The sequence below is a fragment of the Cyprinodon tularosa genome, unplaced genomic scaffold, assembly GCF_016077235.1.
Source record: "Cyprinodon tularosa strain WSP-4 unplaced genomic scaffold, ASM1607723v1 ctg198, whole genome shotgun sequence".
NCBI lineage: Eukaryota > Metazoa > Chordata > Actinopteri > Cyprinodontiformes > Cyprinodontidae > Cyprinodon > Cyprinodon tularosa.
The window spans coordinates 815,439-835,421 of NW_024038724.1; the positions used below are offsets into that span (position 1 = coordinate 815,439).

Here is a 19,983-nt window from a genome sequence, read left to right on the forward strand (position 1 = left end):
TATTGCTCTAAAAACAGAGCAGGAAATGAGGAAATAATTCACACAGACAGATCTGATGATGAGACTCATTCATCGGTCGGGGGGCATAGGAGTTGTAGCTATTTATGTTTTGCACATAGGAGAAACAGTTCAAATAAACAACTCTTTAAGTGTACCTTAATGGCAAATATTTAGACCCAAACACTCCCTTTTAATTGCATTACTTGCTTCAATAATTTATTTATTTTAATTATTCTAAAGAAAACAAATCACGTCTGAAACATCCACTGCCCATTCTTGCTGACTCCTCCACTAAAGCAACTGATTAAACACCCCTTTCCTCCACTAATACCAACAACCTCCTTTAACTCCTACAGGTAAATCTATCTCCTGTCAATGCACATAAACTGTCCACTCAAATACTAATGAGGATCAATGTTTAAACATGAGCAACAGCGCTCAGCACCAAAGGCAGAGTCCTCAGGAGCCAGTTCCTCCCTGGAGGCTGCTCTTGTTATTTCATTTTTTTGCTTTCTGAGGCAGAAATTTATTTCAAAGAGTCAAACCTTCAAAGGATCCCTTCAACTACAACGCTCTGCATTGCTAATGTTGCTAATAAGGTGCAACATGGATTAATACATCCAATTTCCATATAGTTTGCGAGTCAAGCCTCTATGCAGGACAAAATAAAATGCCAATGGGAGTCAGCTTATAAAACATACCTCTACTCTGCCCTGAGACCTTCAAACCAAAAGCTTAAGTCGAAGCATTTATGTCTCACAAATAAATAGGGATACATTAAGAAATTGGCCTAAATTTCACTGAAAATTTCCTGAAATCTGCAACTATTGTTGCATTTTGAATTAAAACATGTCATTTTTCCATCAGATCAATTCTTAATGTATTCAGATAGTTGAACCCAAGTGCTTCTTTTAACGGTGAAAAATCAGAATATGCTAAAAAGGGAAAAAAGTCAAATTTATAAAATGGGTGTTTAGAAATCAACTACAACATGTTCAGCAAATCCAAAATAAAAACCCAAGAAACTCAGCAGTAATATGGCACCGTTCCACTTTAATACAAGAACAGCCAGACTTTCTGCATTTCTTTTATCTTTAACTCAAACATGCAGAAGAGACTGAATAACCATCTGTTTGGGTCAGAGGATGAATAAAAACCTCAAACAGAAATCTATTGAGTTTATAAAGGAGAAAGACTGACTGCACTGAGGGTCTTTAGTTTTAATGAGGACCCCAAATGGCCCAATTAAACGATTAATTAACTATGAACACAGCAGAGGAAAAAGGTCTAACAACCATCCAGTCACAATTCTGGGCTTTGCATCTTCTATGTCGATTTCCTCTCTGTCTTTGTGTCATTTTAAGGTGGAACTATGTATAAAAAAAAAAAAAAAAAAAAAAAAAAAAAAAAAAAAAAAGGACCAGACAGGAAGAGAGGACAGCTGGACGGACGTGTAAAGGGTGTCGTCTGGACACAGCCCGTCACTTAGGCTGCCATTTGCCTGCCATGTGGGCACACACACCCATTTAGAGGCAGACAGCTGTTCCTGTTTCATTAAAGACCTCCTTCCCTTCTGGATGAACGGATGCAAAGACAAATCAAGGATTCAAGTATTTTAACCAAAACATTATAACTAGAATCTTCCATGAAACGGAGTCGAGATGCATCACATGTTTGGTTACCCTGGATATCTCGATCTTTCTCATCAGGGCAGTGGGTGTGTTGTGTCTGTGTGTATGAGCTCATCATCACGCTTATGACTGTGGTTCTTCATTTTTATCTCCATCTGTGACCAAAATCAGCCTCTTCTACGAATCCCAGGGTCTTAGCCTAAAGGGTGCAAAACCCGCCACAACAAGAGCTTTGTAGTATGATTGCAGCAAATAGAAAAAGGCATATTTATTTGAAGGATACAAGTTCTTTATAAAGAAAGAAGCACACTTATAAATCTATGGCAATTTGGGCATTTCAACCAAGTACATCATTGAGCACCAAACATTATTTTATAGTCTCTGCATGCAGTAATTAATGGTAAGAAAAGTTCACTCAGAATATTTCTAAATATTGACCAACTTTGCTTTATGAATGTAGTGATCATTCATTTAATTAATATAAGTCTACATAAAATTACTTTTAATCTGATTTTTTCTAAAATTACAAGAACTGAATCAAAACCAACCAACGGAAGCGAATAAATACGAAAGTTAAGTTATTGATAAACTCAAAGTAAAGTTAATCAGACATGACTCTGGTAGTGTGTTTAGAGTAAAAACTTTCATTATGATCGAAATAAAAATGTAACACATTTGTTTTTAATTATAACTGCAAATGAGGTTCTCTACTTAAAATTTTAGAGATAAAACTGTCAATAGAGCTTTTAGATAAAATAAATATTAAAGGTAACGGGGTGAATTTTGAGAAATCATCCCATTATTTCCTCATTCAGTCAGTTAACTGATCAATTTGTTAACTGAGCTTTGAAACATAACCTAGGAATCATGTATTTGTCTATTTAAATGGTACAGAAGCCAAGGTGAAAACAATAGAAAACAAAATAAAATGGCTTTTAAAACATTAAGTTTAGAAATGGAAAAAACATTGTTTATTTAGAAATGTATCTCCATGTTGGAGTTGAGTGTTGTTAAACTATCATTGTGAAGCATCTGATCTATATTAATGGTTATATGATGCAATTTTAACATTTCTATGAGTTTCTTTTCTGTAGATATACATGAAATAATTGCATTTGAAGAAATTTCTGCTCTCCAAACATTCTTATCCATGGGTTAAATGGCAAAGATGATGGGAAGCATTATATTGAAAAAAATCTAGGGCTGCAACTAATGGTTATTTTGAAAATCTATTAATCTGTTTATTATTTTTTCGACTAATCAATTAATAATCGGATAGCCAAAGATTCTTTAAAGATTTGTTTAAAGAAAATTAAACCAGGTGAAACTAAAACTTTTCCACATGAGGAGTTCTGGATTCAGCATATTGACAGACAAAATCTTTTTTTTTTTTTTTAAACCTTAAATACGAAATACATATATATATATATATATATTTTTTTTTACAATCTTAACCAATAATCAAAATTATTATACTAAATACTAAATTATTTGATGATTATTTCAATACTCGATTAATCCTATTAATTGTTTTGGCCCTTATAACACCATCTATCTCCCATGATTTTTTGTCATGTTGTCAAAATGTTGATTTTCATTTCATGCATTTAATTTCATTTCCCTTTAAATAAAACAACAGTCACTTAGATATTTTATCATTAAATACCATGCATACTTATAAATAATTTTGACAAAAAAAAAAAAAAAAGGTAATTCAAGAATTCCCCCTCCATGTCTTATTTTTAATTCTTGGTTGCTGTTTATATTAGTCATCTGTCATTCAGTTCCTGTTTTAGTAAAGTTTGATCACAGATGTTCCACTGTGACATTCTTCAAATTCCTCATGCAATTCCCCAATCTTTGTTGGTTGTATTTAGCAAAATCTAAATGCATCAGAAATATTAATAGCAACGCATATTTGAACTGAACCTATTATTTGTTAAAACCAATAAATTTCTTCAAAGAGGAGAAACCAAAAAAAACCTTTAAGTCTTGAACTATTTTTAGTTCCCCTTCACTAAAGGAGCCGCTTATCTCTAGGAAGTTTCTAGAAAGGAAGTTTCTCTTAGTATTGACATTAAATAATGTGAATAAAGTGAATAACCAGACTACATTGGTGGTACCCATATTCTGCTATACCTCACAAATGATCCAATATATTAATTTAAACTAATAATAATAGTCTTATGTAAAAAAGATATGGCAGAAAGCATAATAATAATAATAATAATAATAATAATAATAATAATAGAAGAAACCTTGACATAAATATGGGCGACATACAGTAGAAAGCTGTGATTCAGGGTGTTTAAGCACACGAGGTCAAATGAAGCCTGCCAAATGCACTCACTTTAATTCCCAGTGGGTATTATTTAGGGGAATGGAACTGGAATGAAGAGTGAAGACAGTGGGCCACATTCACAGCCTCTGAATGGAAACTCCCTTCTATCAGCAACAGTACAGTAACACAGTATTTGCACAGGCCGCCTCTTTGGGAAGCATTCATGTATTCTGACTGCTTGCTCTGCAACTCACATCCACCATAATGAAATGTGGACTCTCATCACTGCAGCTAAAACGCAAACTTAAGTGGTAAATAAAAAGCAAAAAACAAAACTGAATGCACTTTTTGAAACATAAAAAAAGAGCATCTGAAATGGAAAGCATGCCATATCTCATTAGTTGTCCATGAAACGATGAAACGAGAGAAAAAAGAAGCAGATCTGTAGTGATACACTGGCCTACTTTTTATGACCTACAAAATACGGCATCACATTTTGAATTCAGCTTGAAATTTTCAAACCACTTTGTGACTCTGCAAAAGCAAGGTGGCAGACCGTGTGTCCGTCAGCCTCCCTGCCTGCTTCCTCACCGGCTCATGAATACTCTAAATAATCCATAGGGCGTCCAGGAAGTGGGCGCAGCAGCAGTGATCATCCTCACCTTCTTATCCCGTCTCCACAGCCTGAGACAGCAGAAGCTCCAGAAAAACAAGTCTCCCACCATGTCAGTCTTGTCCTCGCTCTTCTAGTTCATTCTACCGAAGCGAGCATTTCCCCCTCGCAGTCACAACAAAACACTGGCAGCAGCCGAGGCGAGCAGAGCCAGAGAGCTGCAGGGGGAGGGAGGAGAGCAGCCCACGCCTTTGCAGCTGAGCTCATCTCTGAATCAATGTCCCTCCTCCAAGATCTTCCACCCTATCCCTCTCCTCTTCATCTACCCTCTCACTGTAGCTATGACCTCATCGTTTCCTGTCTGGCACCGCCTACTCTGGGTGCATGTGCCCACCCGTTAACCAGCCAGCTGCTTCCAGCGCACACACCTCCACCTCCACCCCTCCTACCCCCTGACGTTGTCTGTAGAAAGTTCCTCTCCCCTTAATCTGCTCACACGCATCCTCTTCATTGATTTTCCAGTAGCCTGCTAGACTCATTCAGGCTTTCTTCAGAATTTTTATGGATTAATTAGGACTGTTTCAACAAATTCAAATAATCCACTTAACTCTCCCTATGAATCATCTTCCCTATAACACAATTATTGTTGAAAGGATACTGCAGCAGTGTTGAATCAACAGGTAACAGGAACCAAAACCATGTTTAGACTATAGATAGCAAACTGCAGCAGAGACAAAAAAAGGTTCCCATTACTTTTAAAAAACACGTCTATTTCAGATTCTTAAGGACGTTACGTCCAGAAAATGATCATCTGGTTTATATAGCTTATAGGGCTGAAACTACTTCCTTTGACCTAAACTTATGTCATTTCCAGTGACATAAGTGGGTAAATGAAACCAGTCTGAAGAGAAACTAGAGTAGAAGGTGTTCACATGCCTCAGATTGTTTTATACTTCATCCGGTTAAAACTTAGAAAAGTTACAACTAATCTTATTTATTTTCTATTATTATTTCTTCCTTTATTCTTAAACATTTTCAGGACCATGCATGTGATTGTCAATTGCATTAAATCCCATTCATGTAACTTGAAGCTTGTAAACGTCATATCAATTTTAAGTAAAGCTAGAATTCAATTTTTTTTTTCTTCCTGCTGTTAGGAAGCAAACATTAGGTGTTAAATTAGCTTTGGTATTTTATCTCAGAGAAAGGCTCTGATATCATATCTAGCATAACAAAAATACCTGCCTCTATGCGTTTTTTACCTAAGGAATATTGATATATATCTCAGGATTTCCAGGAGGCTGTGAGAATTGTTGATCATGCTATATTTCTTTAAAGAGGTTAAAAAAAGGATAAAAAATAAAATAAATGCAGCTATTTTTTCTGTTCAATTTTACAGCTATATTAAAAAAGGTCTGTGCTATCTCACCCTCTTGCAGCGTAAATAAACAAAACATAGATCTGAAAACCTTCTAACAAACTAAAACGTATTAAAATAACTTATGATGAAAAAGGAAATATTTTTTATTTTTTTTTTTACTAATTAGTAGTCGGTGTGATCTGCTAAGGCTTAGTATGGCGCCTTTAAGGATTTGAAAATGAACTGAGTAATAAACAATCCAGCTAAAAATAAGCAGTTTCTAATAACTAGCCGGTTTCTTTTTATAGCTTTATGCTTGTTCTTCTTGTTCTTTTGCTTCCCGTTTTCCACTTTCCCCATTTTTCAAAAGACGCGCTTCATATTTAAAATAAAGTAAGCTGAAACGAGACATTTCCTTTACTTCTACAGCTGCGTGTAGGATACCAAGGCTGAAACATATTCGCCATGTCAACTGTCTGAGTTATTAATAGATGGTCAAACATGTGCATCCTGCTGGTTGTCATGCTAAAGTGGTGGAGACAGAATCCAGGTGGACTAAACCGTGATTAAATTATTGTTGATGTTCTGGACACTACATTGGAAAATGGACAACACTGAGAAACGCAGGAAAAAAGTAAAACAGGTTTAACAGCTTGAATTGAAAATTATTATTTAAACCATTTGAATTTAACTGAATTGAAATTGTGGAAAATGTATATGTAGGATATAAAAACTTGAACCGATATCGCAACCTTGCTTCACTCTGAGTCTCACACACCTCAATTCCAGCATAGAGCTCGTCAGGACCTGCTATGGTGACACAATCCCATCCAAGACAAAAATGAGTCGTTCAAGACAAACAGCTGATTGTTTAGGGCAACATTCTCCTTTTTTCTCTTTTTCTTTGTGAATCAGTATCAGGTGCTGAGAATTCTCCATAAGGACTGAAATCATTCTACAACAGGTTTGTCTCGTTATGCAATATAGGCCACTCAGATTTGTTAATTTCATTTTCACTCGTAAGATCTAAGTATACTTGTTGATGTTTTACTGCAAAATACTAATCTTTAACCATTTGTTTTTTAGTTTCTATCAGGTTTTTATTTGGCTAAAATTCTATTTCTTATAAAACTTAATTTCTTCAATTTTAATTTCTAAGAGTCTTAAACCGTACATTCAGCCTCTTTATATCAGATTTACCATACATGCTGTAGGCTACAGTTAGTGAGTTAAACCTTAAAACTATTTATACAAATCAAAGGTTAGCATCAGGTCTTTAAAGTTCAAGTGTCTATAGATGGACTTGAAGTATGCAAGAAATAAATCGGTGGCTTTTCATCAGGAAAGTTTTTTGGTCCTCTTGTTTGGACTAGAAAAGGGTTTCACTTGATGCTGTTCGCACTGCAACTTGGCTAAATGAACTCTGCTAATTCAGAGCAGGTTTAACAACATTTTACTTCTCATTTTTGATCAACACCAGCTATCATGAGCCCTGCTGCGTTGCCTCATTCATTACAAAACATTTTTCTGTTTGACGTCAGATTAGATTAAACGTGGTTCATATTCACACAAGAAAATATCAATTTGGAAGCAGGCTAAGAGCTACTTTCTGAAGGTGTCTATGTCCAGATATTTGATCTGAACTTGGGTGAGTAAGTTCACATTACCAATAGTGGTTAGAGCAGTGCTCTTGTGCTCTGCGAAGGTTCCGGTTCGATTCCCACAGCCTCCACTCTGGGTCCCTGAGCAAAACCCTTAACCCCACACTGCTCGCCAGGCGCCACACAGTGGCAGCCCACTGCTCTCCAAGGGGATGGGTTACATGCAGAGGTTAATTTCTACAGCGTAAGATCAATAATGTTTGATTATTATTATAAAAGATAAAACATGACAAAAAGGTTCAGACCAGGGTGGGAATTTAACTTTATCTTTTTTTAAACCAACTCAAACAGCAGTTGCGACTACAACCAGAAAATAAAGACGCCATATTAGAATATAGTGGAGTGAAAATTTCTAACAGAAATAAATCTAAAAGTATCAAGAAAAACCGTTTCATTGAAGAACCAAAAGTATATTTGCAATCACAATGGAGATCCTCTCTTTAAGTTTAATATTTCAATCTGACGACACAGCCAACAGGTTATTACCCATTATTAATCGAGGCTCTACGAAATCCCAATATTTGAATCCGACGCACACTTTAAGATGACGATAGAGCCGTCTTGTGTGCACCGCATTCTGGAGGCTACCATCAAAAAATATGAAAGATAATACATAGTGTAGGTTACCATAGCAACTAAACAATTGCATAAACTAAGGCAACCAAGAGGAGATAACACAATCCTTTACTCAAAGGATCCACACTGACTCCCTTATTGCATGAGATTCAGATTGTTAATATAACTCCCCCATTCAGTCATGCCTTGAGTTCTTGACCTCAAGGCCAAGTTAAGTATGAAGCAGAGACTCAAAGAGTCATAGACTCTGAAGCAAAGTATTGTACTTTAAGTAGTACTCCCACATCATGATAACATGCATTACTCTGGTTTTGCTGTAAGTCATGTATTACAGACCTGTCTTACAGGTCTATAGTACCTGTGAGACAGGTATTACATAGCTAGTAGTCACTTCATAGTTTCGTCTTTATCTAAATCTGCAAAACTCTGTATATAAGTAGAGATACATTTGATCTGTGACTCATAAATTATGTTGAAGAAACAGCCCACAGCTACACCTCAGGGGGATTTCAGCCTACAGAAGGTGACGCTTTCGTCACTGTTTCCACACCAAGAGGAGGAAATGAGAAGTAAAGTCAGCACAGGTCTCCAGTTGAAGGTTTTAAAATAAAAATATCAGATAGCATAGAGTCTGCCCATTTCAGGCAAGGTCTGATCGAGTGAAAACACGTCAAGCGAGTTGAACATAACAAATATACTTGATATGGACCTCCTACCCCTGCAGTGGAGACAAGTTAGCATACTTCATGTTGCAAAAGTGATAAATTTGACCCTAATTCAGGAAACCCCCTAACAACTCTTTCAAACAAACAACCAGAAACATTGCAATAAAGCTATTTCTCAACAACAGATGTCCCTGTGTTCAGTTGGAGGAGAAAACAACCATGAGGTATTTACAGGAATAGTAGGCAGATTCCCAGTCATACAGAGCTACACAATACTAGTGGGGGGTAGTAAAAAAAGAATGTAGATCTGGGACTTTCCATTAGGTTTGAGGTTGAATCAGTAAACTAAATATCTTGATCATCTCTGCGGTTTGCATTTAACTCAAAAATACTTAGAATTAGACAGACTTTGTCATTTTATACACACAGAGTGTATGAAAAAAGAAATTTCTTTTAGTACAGCTATCAAGAAATTTCCATTTTTAAAGTGCAGCAGTGATAAAATGTAAGCAGCAGTGAAATAATGTAAACATATGACTGTTATATGACATAATACCACATTCAACTCAATAATACTACAAAATAAAAGTAAACTTAAATAAATTAATCCATTTCATCTTAAGATGTTCTACATATAATAGCTTAGTAAATAAAATATATATTATAAAGAAGAGAAAGTACAACAAAACCCCAGAACCAGAGGAATGTCATTGGAGGTAAACACCATGATGCAATCTCTCAAGTTTTTGGGAGTTTCTAAAGGGAACATAAAATACCTCAAAGATTTCCAAGTTATTGTGATTTCCCAGAAACAACTTTGATTCCTCCTCCTGCTGTTTCAGAACAATTTGCATCGCAGAAAAACAAGAAAATCTGGCATATCTCCACAGAGAACCACCAGACAGAAGGTGACATTACATGACTGAAGATACACAAAGCTGCTTATTTAAGACTCTGGGACATGTGAAAACACCTGATTAAGGTCACTTCACCTGTAAATATCTTAAGAAAAATAGTAAAGGTATAAATTAAGCTGAGACAGTAGGTGCGGACCGTTTGGTCTCTTAGTGTGAAACAAACATCAGCCCATATTTTGAGCACCTCGAAGCGGACATAAATATTGCGCTGGGTTTCAGTCGCTGCTGATTGGATCAGACTCTGCTGGGTAAAGTAGTTAATTAATCTTTTTAAATATAATTTTTTTCCTATACAATGGGCAAGATGGAAACAATCCGCTGTCAGTTATGGGTTACTATAAGTTTTATACTGATTAAGAGATTTTGGGGTGAACTTATTATTTTCTTTAATCCTTTTTTGACTTTTGTACCCCTTATACCATTTTGTCTTACCATGACTACCCCTCTCAGTGTAAAGTATTGATGATTGTACAAAAGTCGAATGTACAATAACTGATTATAAAATAAAAATTGTTTAACTTAATCTTTTAATTTGAGCATCTAAATTTAAGGCATTTTATGTTTTCCATTTCAAAAAAAACAAACAACATACATATGTTGCCTGGAAGATAGTAAGGAATCTAAATAAATACAAAATTAAGTCATATTATAAACCTGTATTTATAAAACTGGAGCTTGTGTGAGTACCTTCCTTATAATCACATTTAAACGTGATGAATTGGGAACAAAATGCAGAACAAAAGTTAATGTCAGACTGACTTAATTAGTTTGACTTTTTTATCATTAAAAAACCAGAGCTGCTTTGATGAGCTCCGATAGCTCAGTGTGAAAAACAGCAGATACCGGGCTGTTCTCTACATCCAGTCTGTTCCTCTGCTCGGTTTGGATGCGAGTCAAAGCTGAAGATGAACTCAAACATATTAAAAAACAACGTTCTTTTTGGTAAACAAAAGCTTTTTTTAACTTTTCAATTGGATCCTCACAAAGCATTTCACAAATATTTTATTTTACTACCTAAGAAAGTGGAGATCATCTTGGACTTCAGAAGGAACCGTCCTAACCACACTCCACTGCTCATCAGCTTAGCAGTAGAGGTGGTCAGCGGCACCAAATTCCTGGGGGTGCACATCACAGACAACCTCACCTGGACATTAAACACCACCTCACTGGTCAAAAGGGCACAGGAGCACTTTTACTTCCTGCGGAGGATGAGGAGAGCCAACCTGCCTCCACCCATCCTCACCACCTTCTACAGAAGCACCATAGAGAGCATTCTGACCAGCTGTCTCACTGTGCGGTGTGGAGGCTGCAGCGCCTCAGACTGGAAGAAGGTGAGAAGAGTAGTGAGAACAGCAGAGAGGATCATCTGGGCTCCTCTTCCCTCCATTAAAGACATTTCATCCCAGCGCTGCGTGTCCCGAACCCATAACATCATCAATGACCCCTCACACCCCCACCATGAACTGTTCTCCCTGCTGCCCTCTGGAAAGAGGCTTTGCTGCATTCGATGCAGGTCCAGCAGATTCCAAAACAGCTTCTTCCCCACCGCCATCAGACAGCTGAACTGTTGCAAAAACTCTAAATAATGTCACAGTCTCTGCATCACACTGATAACACCAAACCAAAGACTGCATAATTCAAATGTTCCCGATTCATCATTAACATTTGCTAAAACTAAATGTGAGATCGTTGCAGGTCCAATAGCTCTGACTGGATGACAACAGAAAGCAGAAAAGGGGGATAATTCATGTTAGATCAGTCGACTCTTCAACCAGCACATTAATCAGTAAGGTTGTAAATAACTGAAAGCCATTTCTCCAGCTGAATGACTCTCTATTTACCCAACACGGACACTGCCGAGAATAAGAGGCTCATTCTGAGCCAACAGACAAACAGTCCGCATTATGCAGTGTTATTGTGCAACACAAAATATTCTGAAATCTTAGAAAAACAGCCTGAACAACAAGGGGGGCTTTACATGGTAAAGTGGAAACAAATGTAGAGTAATTAAACCACTATTCAGTAGAAAAGAAAATTAAAGATAGGTGAATCCTGACCTGATCCTTTAACAACTTTTTTCCCCCCTTTGATACTAATGAGAGAAATGAATTCTTAAAATCTTGATCCTCAAAATCAATTAGGGTTATAAATATCAAATAGGATTCAGATACTTTATGTCATACATTTTGATACGATGAAACATGAAAAAAAAACATTCAATAATTAGGGCAAGGAAATTAATGGCTTTTGCAATAAGATCACATTTTAACAAAATGCAATATTCAAATAAAAGAAGCAGGACACTACATTTCTCTGTCCAGCCCTTTTAGGCGGTGGTTAAATGCTTGAAGTGGGGATGTCGCCATACAGAAAGGTAGAGCGATTTGCAGCTAGCTTGCAGGTCCATGCATGCAAGTAAAAGTAAACAGTTTTACACTCAATGGTTACAGTAAAGTCCTCTAACAATGGACTCTGTGTAAGCAGGCTTTCAAAAACCAAAAGCCTGGGGTGAAACTTCTTCAAGCTTGGAGTTAAGAAAAAAAAAAAAAAAAAAGGAAAATCGAACATAAAAGCTCAGTTTTGGTGAAAGATATTCGCATTTTAGATTTTTGGCAAATCATTCAGCTCTATCAATTAAGGTGTTGAATCTCCCTCTAACATGCAAATAAATTACATATCTAATGTCTAAAGGTGAACTGGAGTTACTCGGTCGTTTTTGACAATCAGCAATAGAGTTTATTATAATAGTTAAATATTACTACAGCTGATACAATTAATCTAATAAATCGATTATTGAAATAATCATCCAATAATTTAGTAATCGATTAATCGTCAACTGGGGTGTAGAGACTGTAAAACATGCATTTAGCTGAAAGAGCAACCCACTTAGAGCAGTAATTATACCAAAATTGTAAAGCAATATAAAAACAAGTTGTATTTAAGATTTAAAAAAAAATGTTTTCTTCTCTCAATATGATTTACCCAGAACTCCTCAACTAGAAAAGTTTCAGTTGGTTTAATTCTACAGGTGCTGGTCATAAAATTAGAATATCATGAAAAAGTAGATTGATTTCAGTAATTCCATTTAAAAAGTGAAACTTGTATATTATATTCATACATTACATACAAACTCATATATTTCAGATGTTTATTTTGTTTAATTTTGATGATTACAAATGACAACAAATGAAAATCTCAAATTTATCATATCAGAAAATTAGAATATTGTGAAAAGGTTCAAAATTGATGGCCCCTGGTGCCACACTCTAATCAGCTAATTAACTCAAACCACCTGCAAAAGCCTTTAAATGGTCTTTCAGTCTAGTTCTATAGGCTACACAATCATGGGGAAGACTGCTGACTTGACAGTTGTCCAAAAGACGACCATCGACACCTTGCACAAGGAGGGCAAGACACAAAAGGTCATCGCTAAAGAGGCTGGCTGTTCACAGAGCTCAGTGTCCAAGCACATTAATAGAGAGGCGAAGGGAAGGAAAAGATGTGGTCGAAAAAAGTGTACAAGCAAGAGAGATAACCGCACCCTGGAGAGGATTGTGAAACAAAACCCATTCAAAAATGTGGGGGAGATTCACAAAGAGTGGACTGCAGCTGGAGTGAGTGCTTCAAGAACCACCACACACAGACGTATGAAAGACATGGGTTTCTGCTGTCGCATTCCTTGTGTCAAGCCACTCTTGAACCACAGACAGCGTCAGAAGCGTCTTGCCTGGGCTAAAGAGAAACAGGACTGGACTGCTGGTGAGTGGTCCAAAGTCATGTTCTCTGATGAAAGTAAATTTTGCATTTCCTCTGGAAATCAAGGTCCCAGAGTCTGGAGGAAAAGAAGAGAGGCACTTCATCCACGTTGCTTGAAGTCCAGTGTAAAGTTTCCACAGTCAGTGATGGTTTGGGGTGCCATGTCATCTGCTGGTGTTGGTCCATTGTGTTTTCTGAGGTCCAGGGTCAACGCAGCCACATACCAGGAAGTTTTAGAGCACTTCATGCTTCCTGCAGCTGACCAACTTTTTGGAGATGCAGATTTCCTTTTCCAACAGGACTTGGCACCTGCACACAGTGCCAAAGCTACCAGTACCTGGTTGAAGGACCATGGTATCCCTGTTCTTAATTGGCCAGCAAACTCTCCTGACCTTAACCCCATAGAAAATCTATGGGGTATTGTGAAGAAGAAGATGCAATACACCAGACCCAACAATTCAGAAGAGCTAAAAGCCACTATTAGAGCAACCTGGGCTATCATAACACCTGAGCAGTGCCACAGACTGATCGACTCCATGCCACGCCGCATTGCTGCAGTAATACAGGCCAAAGGAGGCCCAACTAAATACTGAGTGCTGTACATGCTCATACTTTTCATGTTCATACTTTTCAGTTGGCCAACATTTCTATAAATCCTTTGTTTTTATTGGTCTTCAGTAATATTCTAATTTTCTGATATGATGAATTTGAGATTTTCATTTGTTGTCATTTGTAATCATCAAAATTAAACAAAATAAACATCTGAAATATATGAGTTTGTATGTAATGTATGAATATAATATACAAGTTTCACTTTTTAAATGGAATTACTGAAATCAATCTACTTTTTCATGATATTCTAATTTTATGACCAGCACCTGTATAAAAAAATCTTCTTTAAGGAGCCTTTTGCTCTGGTTATTAATCGATTCATTGAAAAAAAATAATCAACAGATAAATTTTTCGCAAAATAATCGTTAGTAAATATTACAGTGATTTACTACTTCAAAAGGTAAGAGGAGTCTGAAAAAATAAAGCCAAGCTAAAACTAGAGCAGCATGATATCAGGAAAGTATTTCATTGTGATACTTTAAGGCAAATTTTCTAAAAACGTCCCTTTCTTTTTAGCATTGCACAATGTTCCCATCATTTTGTTATCGCTACTCTCTCAACCACACACAGATCAGGTCTAGGCACTGACTGCATCTGAATTCCAGTTACCTATATGATCAAAGTGCAGAGCATAAACGCCTCACACTTCAAATATAACAATTTATTAAACGTTGTATCCAAGCAGCTCTTTCTCATTGCATTCAAAGATATTATGATGATGCTTGTGACTTATTTGTTGTATGTACTTACACATGATACCCAGAGATGGGAAGTAACGAAGTACAAATACTTCGTTACTGTACTCAAGTAGATTTTTCTGATATTTTTACTTTACTTTACTACTTATTTTTATGCCGACTTTTTACTTCTACTCCTTACATTTTTACATAAATATCTGTACTTTCTACTCCTTACATTTTAAAAAATTGACTTGTTACTTTAGTTTTGAATCATTTCAATGGAGTTACCGTTATTATTTTTCACGTCATCAATACCAAATTCAATCTAATTGGATGGGAATCTACGTTGCATTTGACGCACCACTACAAGATGAATCGACAGATTCGGCGGTATTCATTATCAGCAAATCGTTGCAGCTTGGTGGCGGTGGCGTTAGCATAGTAGTATGGACGACGAGATGATTGAAAATGAACACAACGGAGATCTAGTCCTATTGGCAGACATCCATTTAAAATGTAGGCAACGGCATGAAAATAGTGGTTTCTACTTTTACTTTTATACTTTAAGTAAATTTACAAGCCTGTACTTTGTTACTTTTACTTGAGTAAAGAAGTTTAATCAGTACTTCCACTTTTACCAGAGTATTTTTTAACACAAGTATCTGTACTTTAACTCAAGTACGGAAAGTGAGTACTTTTGCCATCTCTGATGATACCACAGAAAAAAATGGTCATCCACTGTTTGAAGTATGTGATTATAGAAGAATTGCTGCATAATAGGGGTGTGGAAAAAAATAAATAAAAATTTGGCGATATATCGCTGCTCGTTATAATACCGATGTCTCAGTTCTTAATATCAATTTAAATAAAACAAAACATTTTTACCTTTTTTAGTTATAAGGGAAAATGGGCTACCTCTGCACCGCCACTCTGCCAGATAGTGCTGTGGAGCCATTTTGCTGTGCAGCGCAGCACCACATCTGTAGATGAGGCATTCACAGTAGAAGACATGGACTGACTCAAACCCAAAACAACATGGTTACCTAAATAACTAAATCATCAATACCTTCTGATGAGCATTCACAAAACTTGCTTTTTTATCTATACAATAAATTTTGATAGCTGGGAAAAATATTGCAATATATAGTGATATTGCAATATCATGATTATATCGTATTGTAACACGTATTGCATCGCAACACCCTTGTCAATAATCACGCCTACTGCATACAAAGATAACATGAATGTATGAATCCTGTTCCACATCAATTAATGAAAAGCTATTTACTAAAGTTGTGTTATTTCACACTGTAGACCCAAACCAGAGCCACTGTTGGTGTAACAGAACCTGATTTACTTCAAATCTATTTGATTCTCTGCCAAAAAATGCTACTTTAACCCAATTCTCCAAGGAAACAACATTTCTAAAGTAAAGCTAATGCAAAGAATGACGGTATGACAGAAATGGTAAAGATAGGGGAGATGAGATCAGTTGAAATGAGAACAAAGCTCCTGGTTGCCCATTTCTAACAGACTGACCACCAGGCTTAACTTTTTGTCTCTGCAGGCTGTGACTCATCGCTGTGTCATAAAATTGGTTTTATTTACAGCTGTGTTTTTTAGTGTGCGGAGGCATCGGTGAATTTTAAAAATAGCACTGTTTTCATGCTTATCAGCTCTGGAGCCACAGTAGCCAATGGGCTCAGGCATACACCCGTGACCTTGGTGAAAAGGTCAACAAGGTAATACAATTGATACGGTCATCTCAGCATTACAGATTGAGCAGCTGACTGATGTCAAATCTGTTAAAGTGCAGCTGCAGTTGATCAGTGTCTCTGGAGAGTGAGAGGGGCAATAAACCAGAGCAGAGGGAAGCAGCAATCTCTCTGGGTAATTTGTTTATTTTGCAGAGACATCACAGAGTGCACTGCCTGTCTGTCTGAAGGTGGCGTAAGGTTAACATACACACCACACTAAGGTGCAGAGAAAAAATTATTTATCAAGTTATTTATGTGCAAAGAGTAGCTGCTGCGTCATATTTAATTAACAGAAACAGTCGGCGATAAAATTATTAACCTGAAATAATCCCCTTAAAAGTCAATTAACTCTAGTGCAATCTCCCGAAAAAGGTCATTACATGTTTGTTAGCAATTATAATTTAATTCTGAGATTTAAACAAACAAACATTGATGGTTGATGTTGCATTATGACTGAAATAAAACAATAAAATATGAAGTTAGCCCTTATAATTAATTCCAAGCATAAATGCTAAAAAAATTAATAAAAAAAAATAAAATCAAAGATGCAAGAAACATTTTACTGCCTTTGATTCGCTGGTGAAACTTCGGTTTTTACTTTTAACAAACTACATGAAGGGATGAACATTTTAGTTCAAAATGACAACATTGTCATCTGTCTAATTTAAGCCATTTTTAATATATCCTAGATTTTATTTTTAAATTTGCTCACATTTAAAACCTGCAATAGATCATTTTTTTGTATTATTTTAATGGGCATTTCCAAAAGTAATGCAGTTTTCAGAGGAAAATCATCATATCATAGCCTAGTAAACTAGCCCCAACCGCTGTGGCTAAAATCATTTTTGCCTGACAGTTTGATCTAACCTTGATCAACGCACCAGGCCCTAGAACTGGAGGGCCAATCACAACGCAGAGATGTGTTTTGAATTTCTGCACGACGTTGGAGAAAGTACAACAAGGAAGATGACAACAACTATTGAACAGTTCTCGTTTGACTCAGCGTTGGAATCAGTTTTGGAAGGATTAGACTTGGGGTTTTCATTGAAACGTGAGCAGGAAGAGGCTCTACGCTCATTCATTTTTAAGAAGGACGTATTCGTCGTTTTATTGACAGGCGGAGTGTTTACACTCCTCCACCAGCTTTCTGGTGCACTTAGTACGTCACAGTCAATTGTTTTATTGGTCAGAGTGTTGTCCAATAGGCACAGACATGGTTTGAAAGACAACGGATTGTTCTCATCAACAATCTTCCGATGTCTCATTTATCGGAGCCAGACTAAATTACACATTTCATCTCACATTTAGTCTGGTTTACCAGGCTAATCATATCAGAAAAGCAGCAGAGAATAAATGTTTTGTCAACAAGTTGTCCATCAACATTTTTTGTTACCATTTTCAAATCAACTTGAAATATGTCAATAAAAAAATAATTTTAAACATTCTAAAATAAGAAGAAAAAAAGACTTATCCAGTTCATTTTTGGTGGGTCTTTAATTAGTTTGCATCAGATTCAGGGTGTTATCATACCTGGCACATTTGTTTTAAACCCATTTTAAACAGACCAGCGTTTCTGGGCTGAACCAACCAACCAGACCAAGACACACTCTGTGTGCTTCCAAACAGACTCTGCTGCAGGTTTCTTAAAGGTATGTATACAAACTAGCCCCAGTCCAACTCAAAAGAAAAAAGTACACGGCTCTTTGGATTTAGCATTCCACAGTAGTAAACTAGCATCAAAAATCATACCCGTTTCTTAGCTCCACTACTGCCAGCAAGTGGTGGATCTCAGCAATTGGAGACATTGTCTCTGAATTAAAAAAAACAGCCTTGAAATCTATGTTGAATGAATTGCTCTGTGAGCGCTGTGTGATTTTACAGCTGTAACAACAGGATAAATATGCAAAATATTAGTGCTGCATGCAGGTCTCCTAGCTTCCCTTCATTTCCAGGCCTTTGCTGCTGTAGTCATTCCTGATCAAGTACAGCAAAGATCCTCACTTAAGAGGCGTTAAAGTGAGTTATAGTCCATTTGCAAAAAGTGAAATTTAAATATAAATACATTTGAGAAAAATAGAGTCAACATTTGGTCAAGACCAAACTAGTGGACCAAAGGACTTTTCTGGTGTGAAAAAGCCTTAAGCTCAAATATCAGTTTTTAATTAGCATTACATGGAGATCTCTGCATAGACATCAGCTTGTTTTTAGGCAAACATACAAATTTTTTCTGCATTTCTGCTTCTTTTGCACAAAGTCTTTCTTATTTTTATGGAAATCGTTACACAAGCTTTGGAAATTTGTGATTAAGTCACCAATCAACAAACAGAAAGTCTCTGATTGTGGTATCTTGTCTTCTCAATAATGCAGCAGCACTTCTTCACAGAAAGAGACTAGGTTGTTTATCCGTTTCTGTCACCAATCCGTTGTCCATCCGATCTGCCCTTCTATCCCATGAACAGCCCTTGCTTTCAAAGGTGGTCTGGAAAGCAATCTGGTGCAGCTAACGCGATCAGGGTCAGTTACAGGTCTGGCATGCATCCACACATGTTGTCACACAAAAACCAGGCCGACAAAAATGTGTTGGCCTGGTGTAACTCGAGTTTTATCAGCTAACAAAGAGCCAGCGGGGGAGCGGGGCTGCTGAGAGATGAGTCTGCTCTTACCATGATGAGGCCGGTGGTGATCGGGTCGTTGCAGCCGTGGCACAGCTCCCCAAACTTGGCCCAGTAATCCCTCTTGCAATAAAGCCGTCCATCTTTCTCATAATACCAGTGGGACAGTGAAGCGCTGCACTCGCAACACCTGTTTGACATAAAAAGACATGTTTTAGCAGAACTGAAAATCAATAAATAGGAGTGCACCAATCAGGCTTTTATTGGTCTGAGAAAAACAGAAAATGGAGGACATGCAAGGTTATTTTCATACATCTCAAAGTTTTTTGAGTTTTTTTTAAACAAACAAATAAAAAAGTGCGTCAAAATACTTGTTCCTGGATGACATTACTAAGTTTATGTGGCATGCGTCAAGTTTTGACCTCTCACAGTTACCTGGAATTAAACTGAGTAGATATTCTAGTTAAATTACTGAGTCACAGCAAAACAAAGAGTAAACATGCAAGGATTAGCTGCTCAACATGACATAGAAGCAGGAGGAAGAAGTGATGAACTGAAGGCTGTAGGTTATGTTAAACAAGAAATAAAACATTGCCTTGCAGAAACTCCTGTTTAAATGAAGTACTTAGTTCAGAAAGACCAGTTTCGCACCATCTGGATCATAACTGGTAAATTAGTTAAGCAGGACAAAAAAAAAATCCATGCAGACCATAAATACCGATTAAAAAAATTTGTGTTTTTGCCTTCTTTAAGCAAATACATTTATTCTAATACAGGCATCAGACTTGGACTCCATATAGAGTTGATCTTGACTAATTTAGTTCAAAATCAGGGATGAGAAAAAAGTTCTGAATGGGATATC

At 36.7% G+C, this 19,983-nt stretch overlaps 1 protein-coding gene across 3 annotated transcripts in view; it reads right to left on the bottom strand.

The window, feature by feature from the left end:
* Positions 1-19,983, bottom strand: part of limk1a (LIM domain kinase 1a) — a 68,026-nt gene that overhangs the window by 16,678 nt on the left and 31,365 nt on the right. For 2 of the 3 annotated variants that reach the window (XM_038284013.1, XM_038284014.1), the window contains one exon: positions 19,173-19,311. In XM_038284013.1, coding sequence (XP_038139941.1) covers positions 19,173-19,311 — 139 coding nt within the window. Of the gene's footprint in view, positions 1-4,574; positions 4,798-19,172; positions 19,312-19,983 lie in introns of those variants that run through there. The other variant, XM_038284015.1, reaches the window with a different exon arrangement.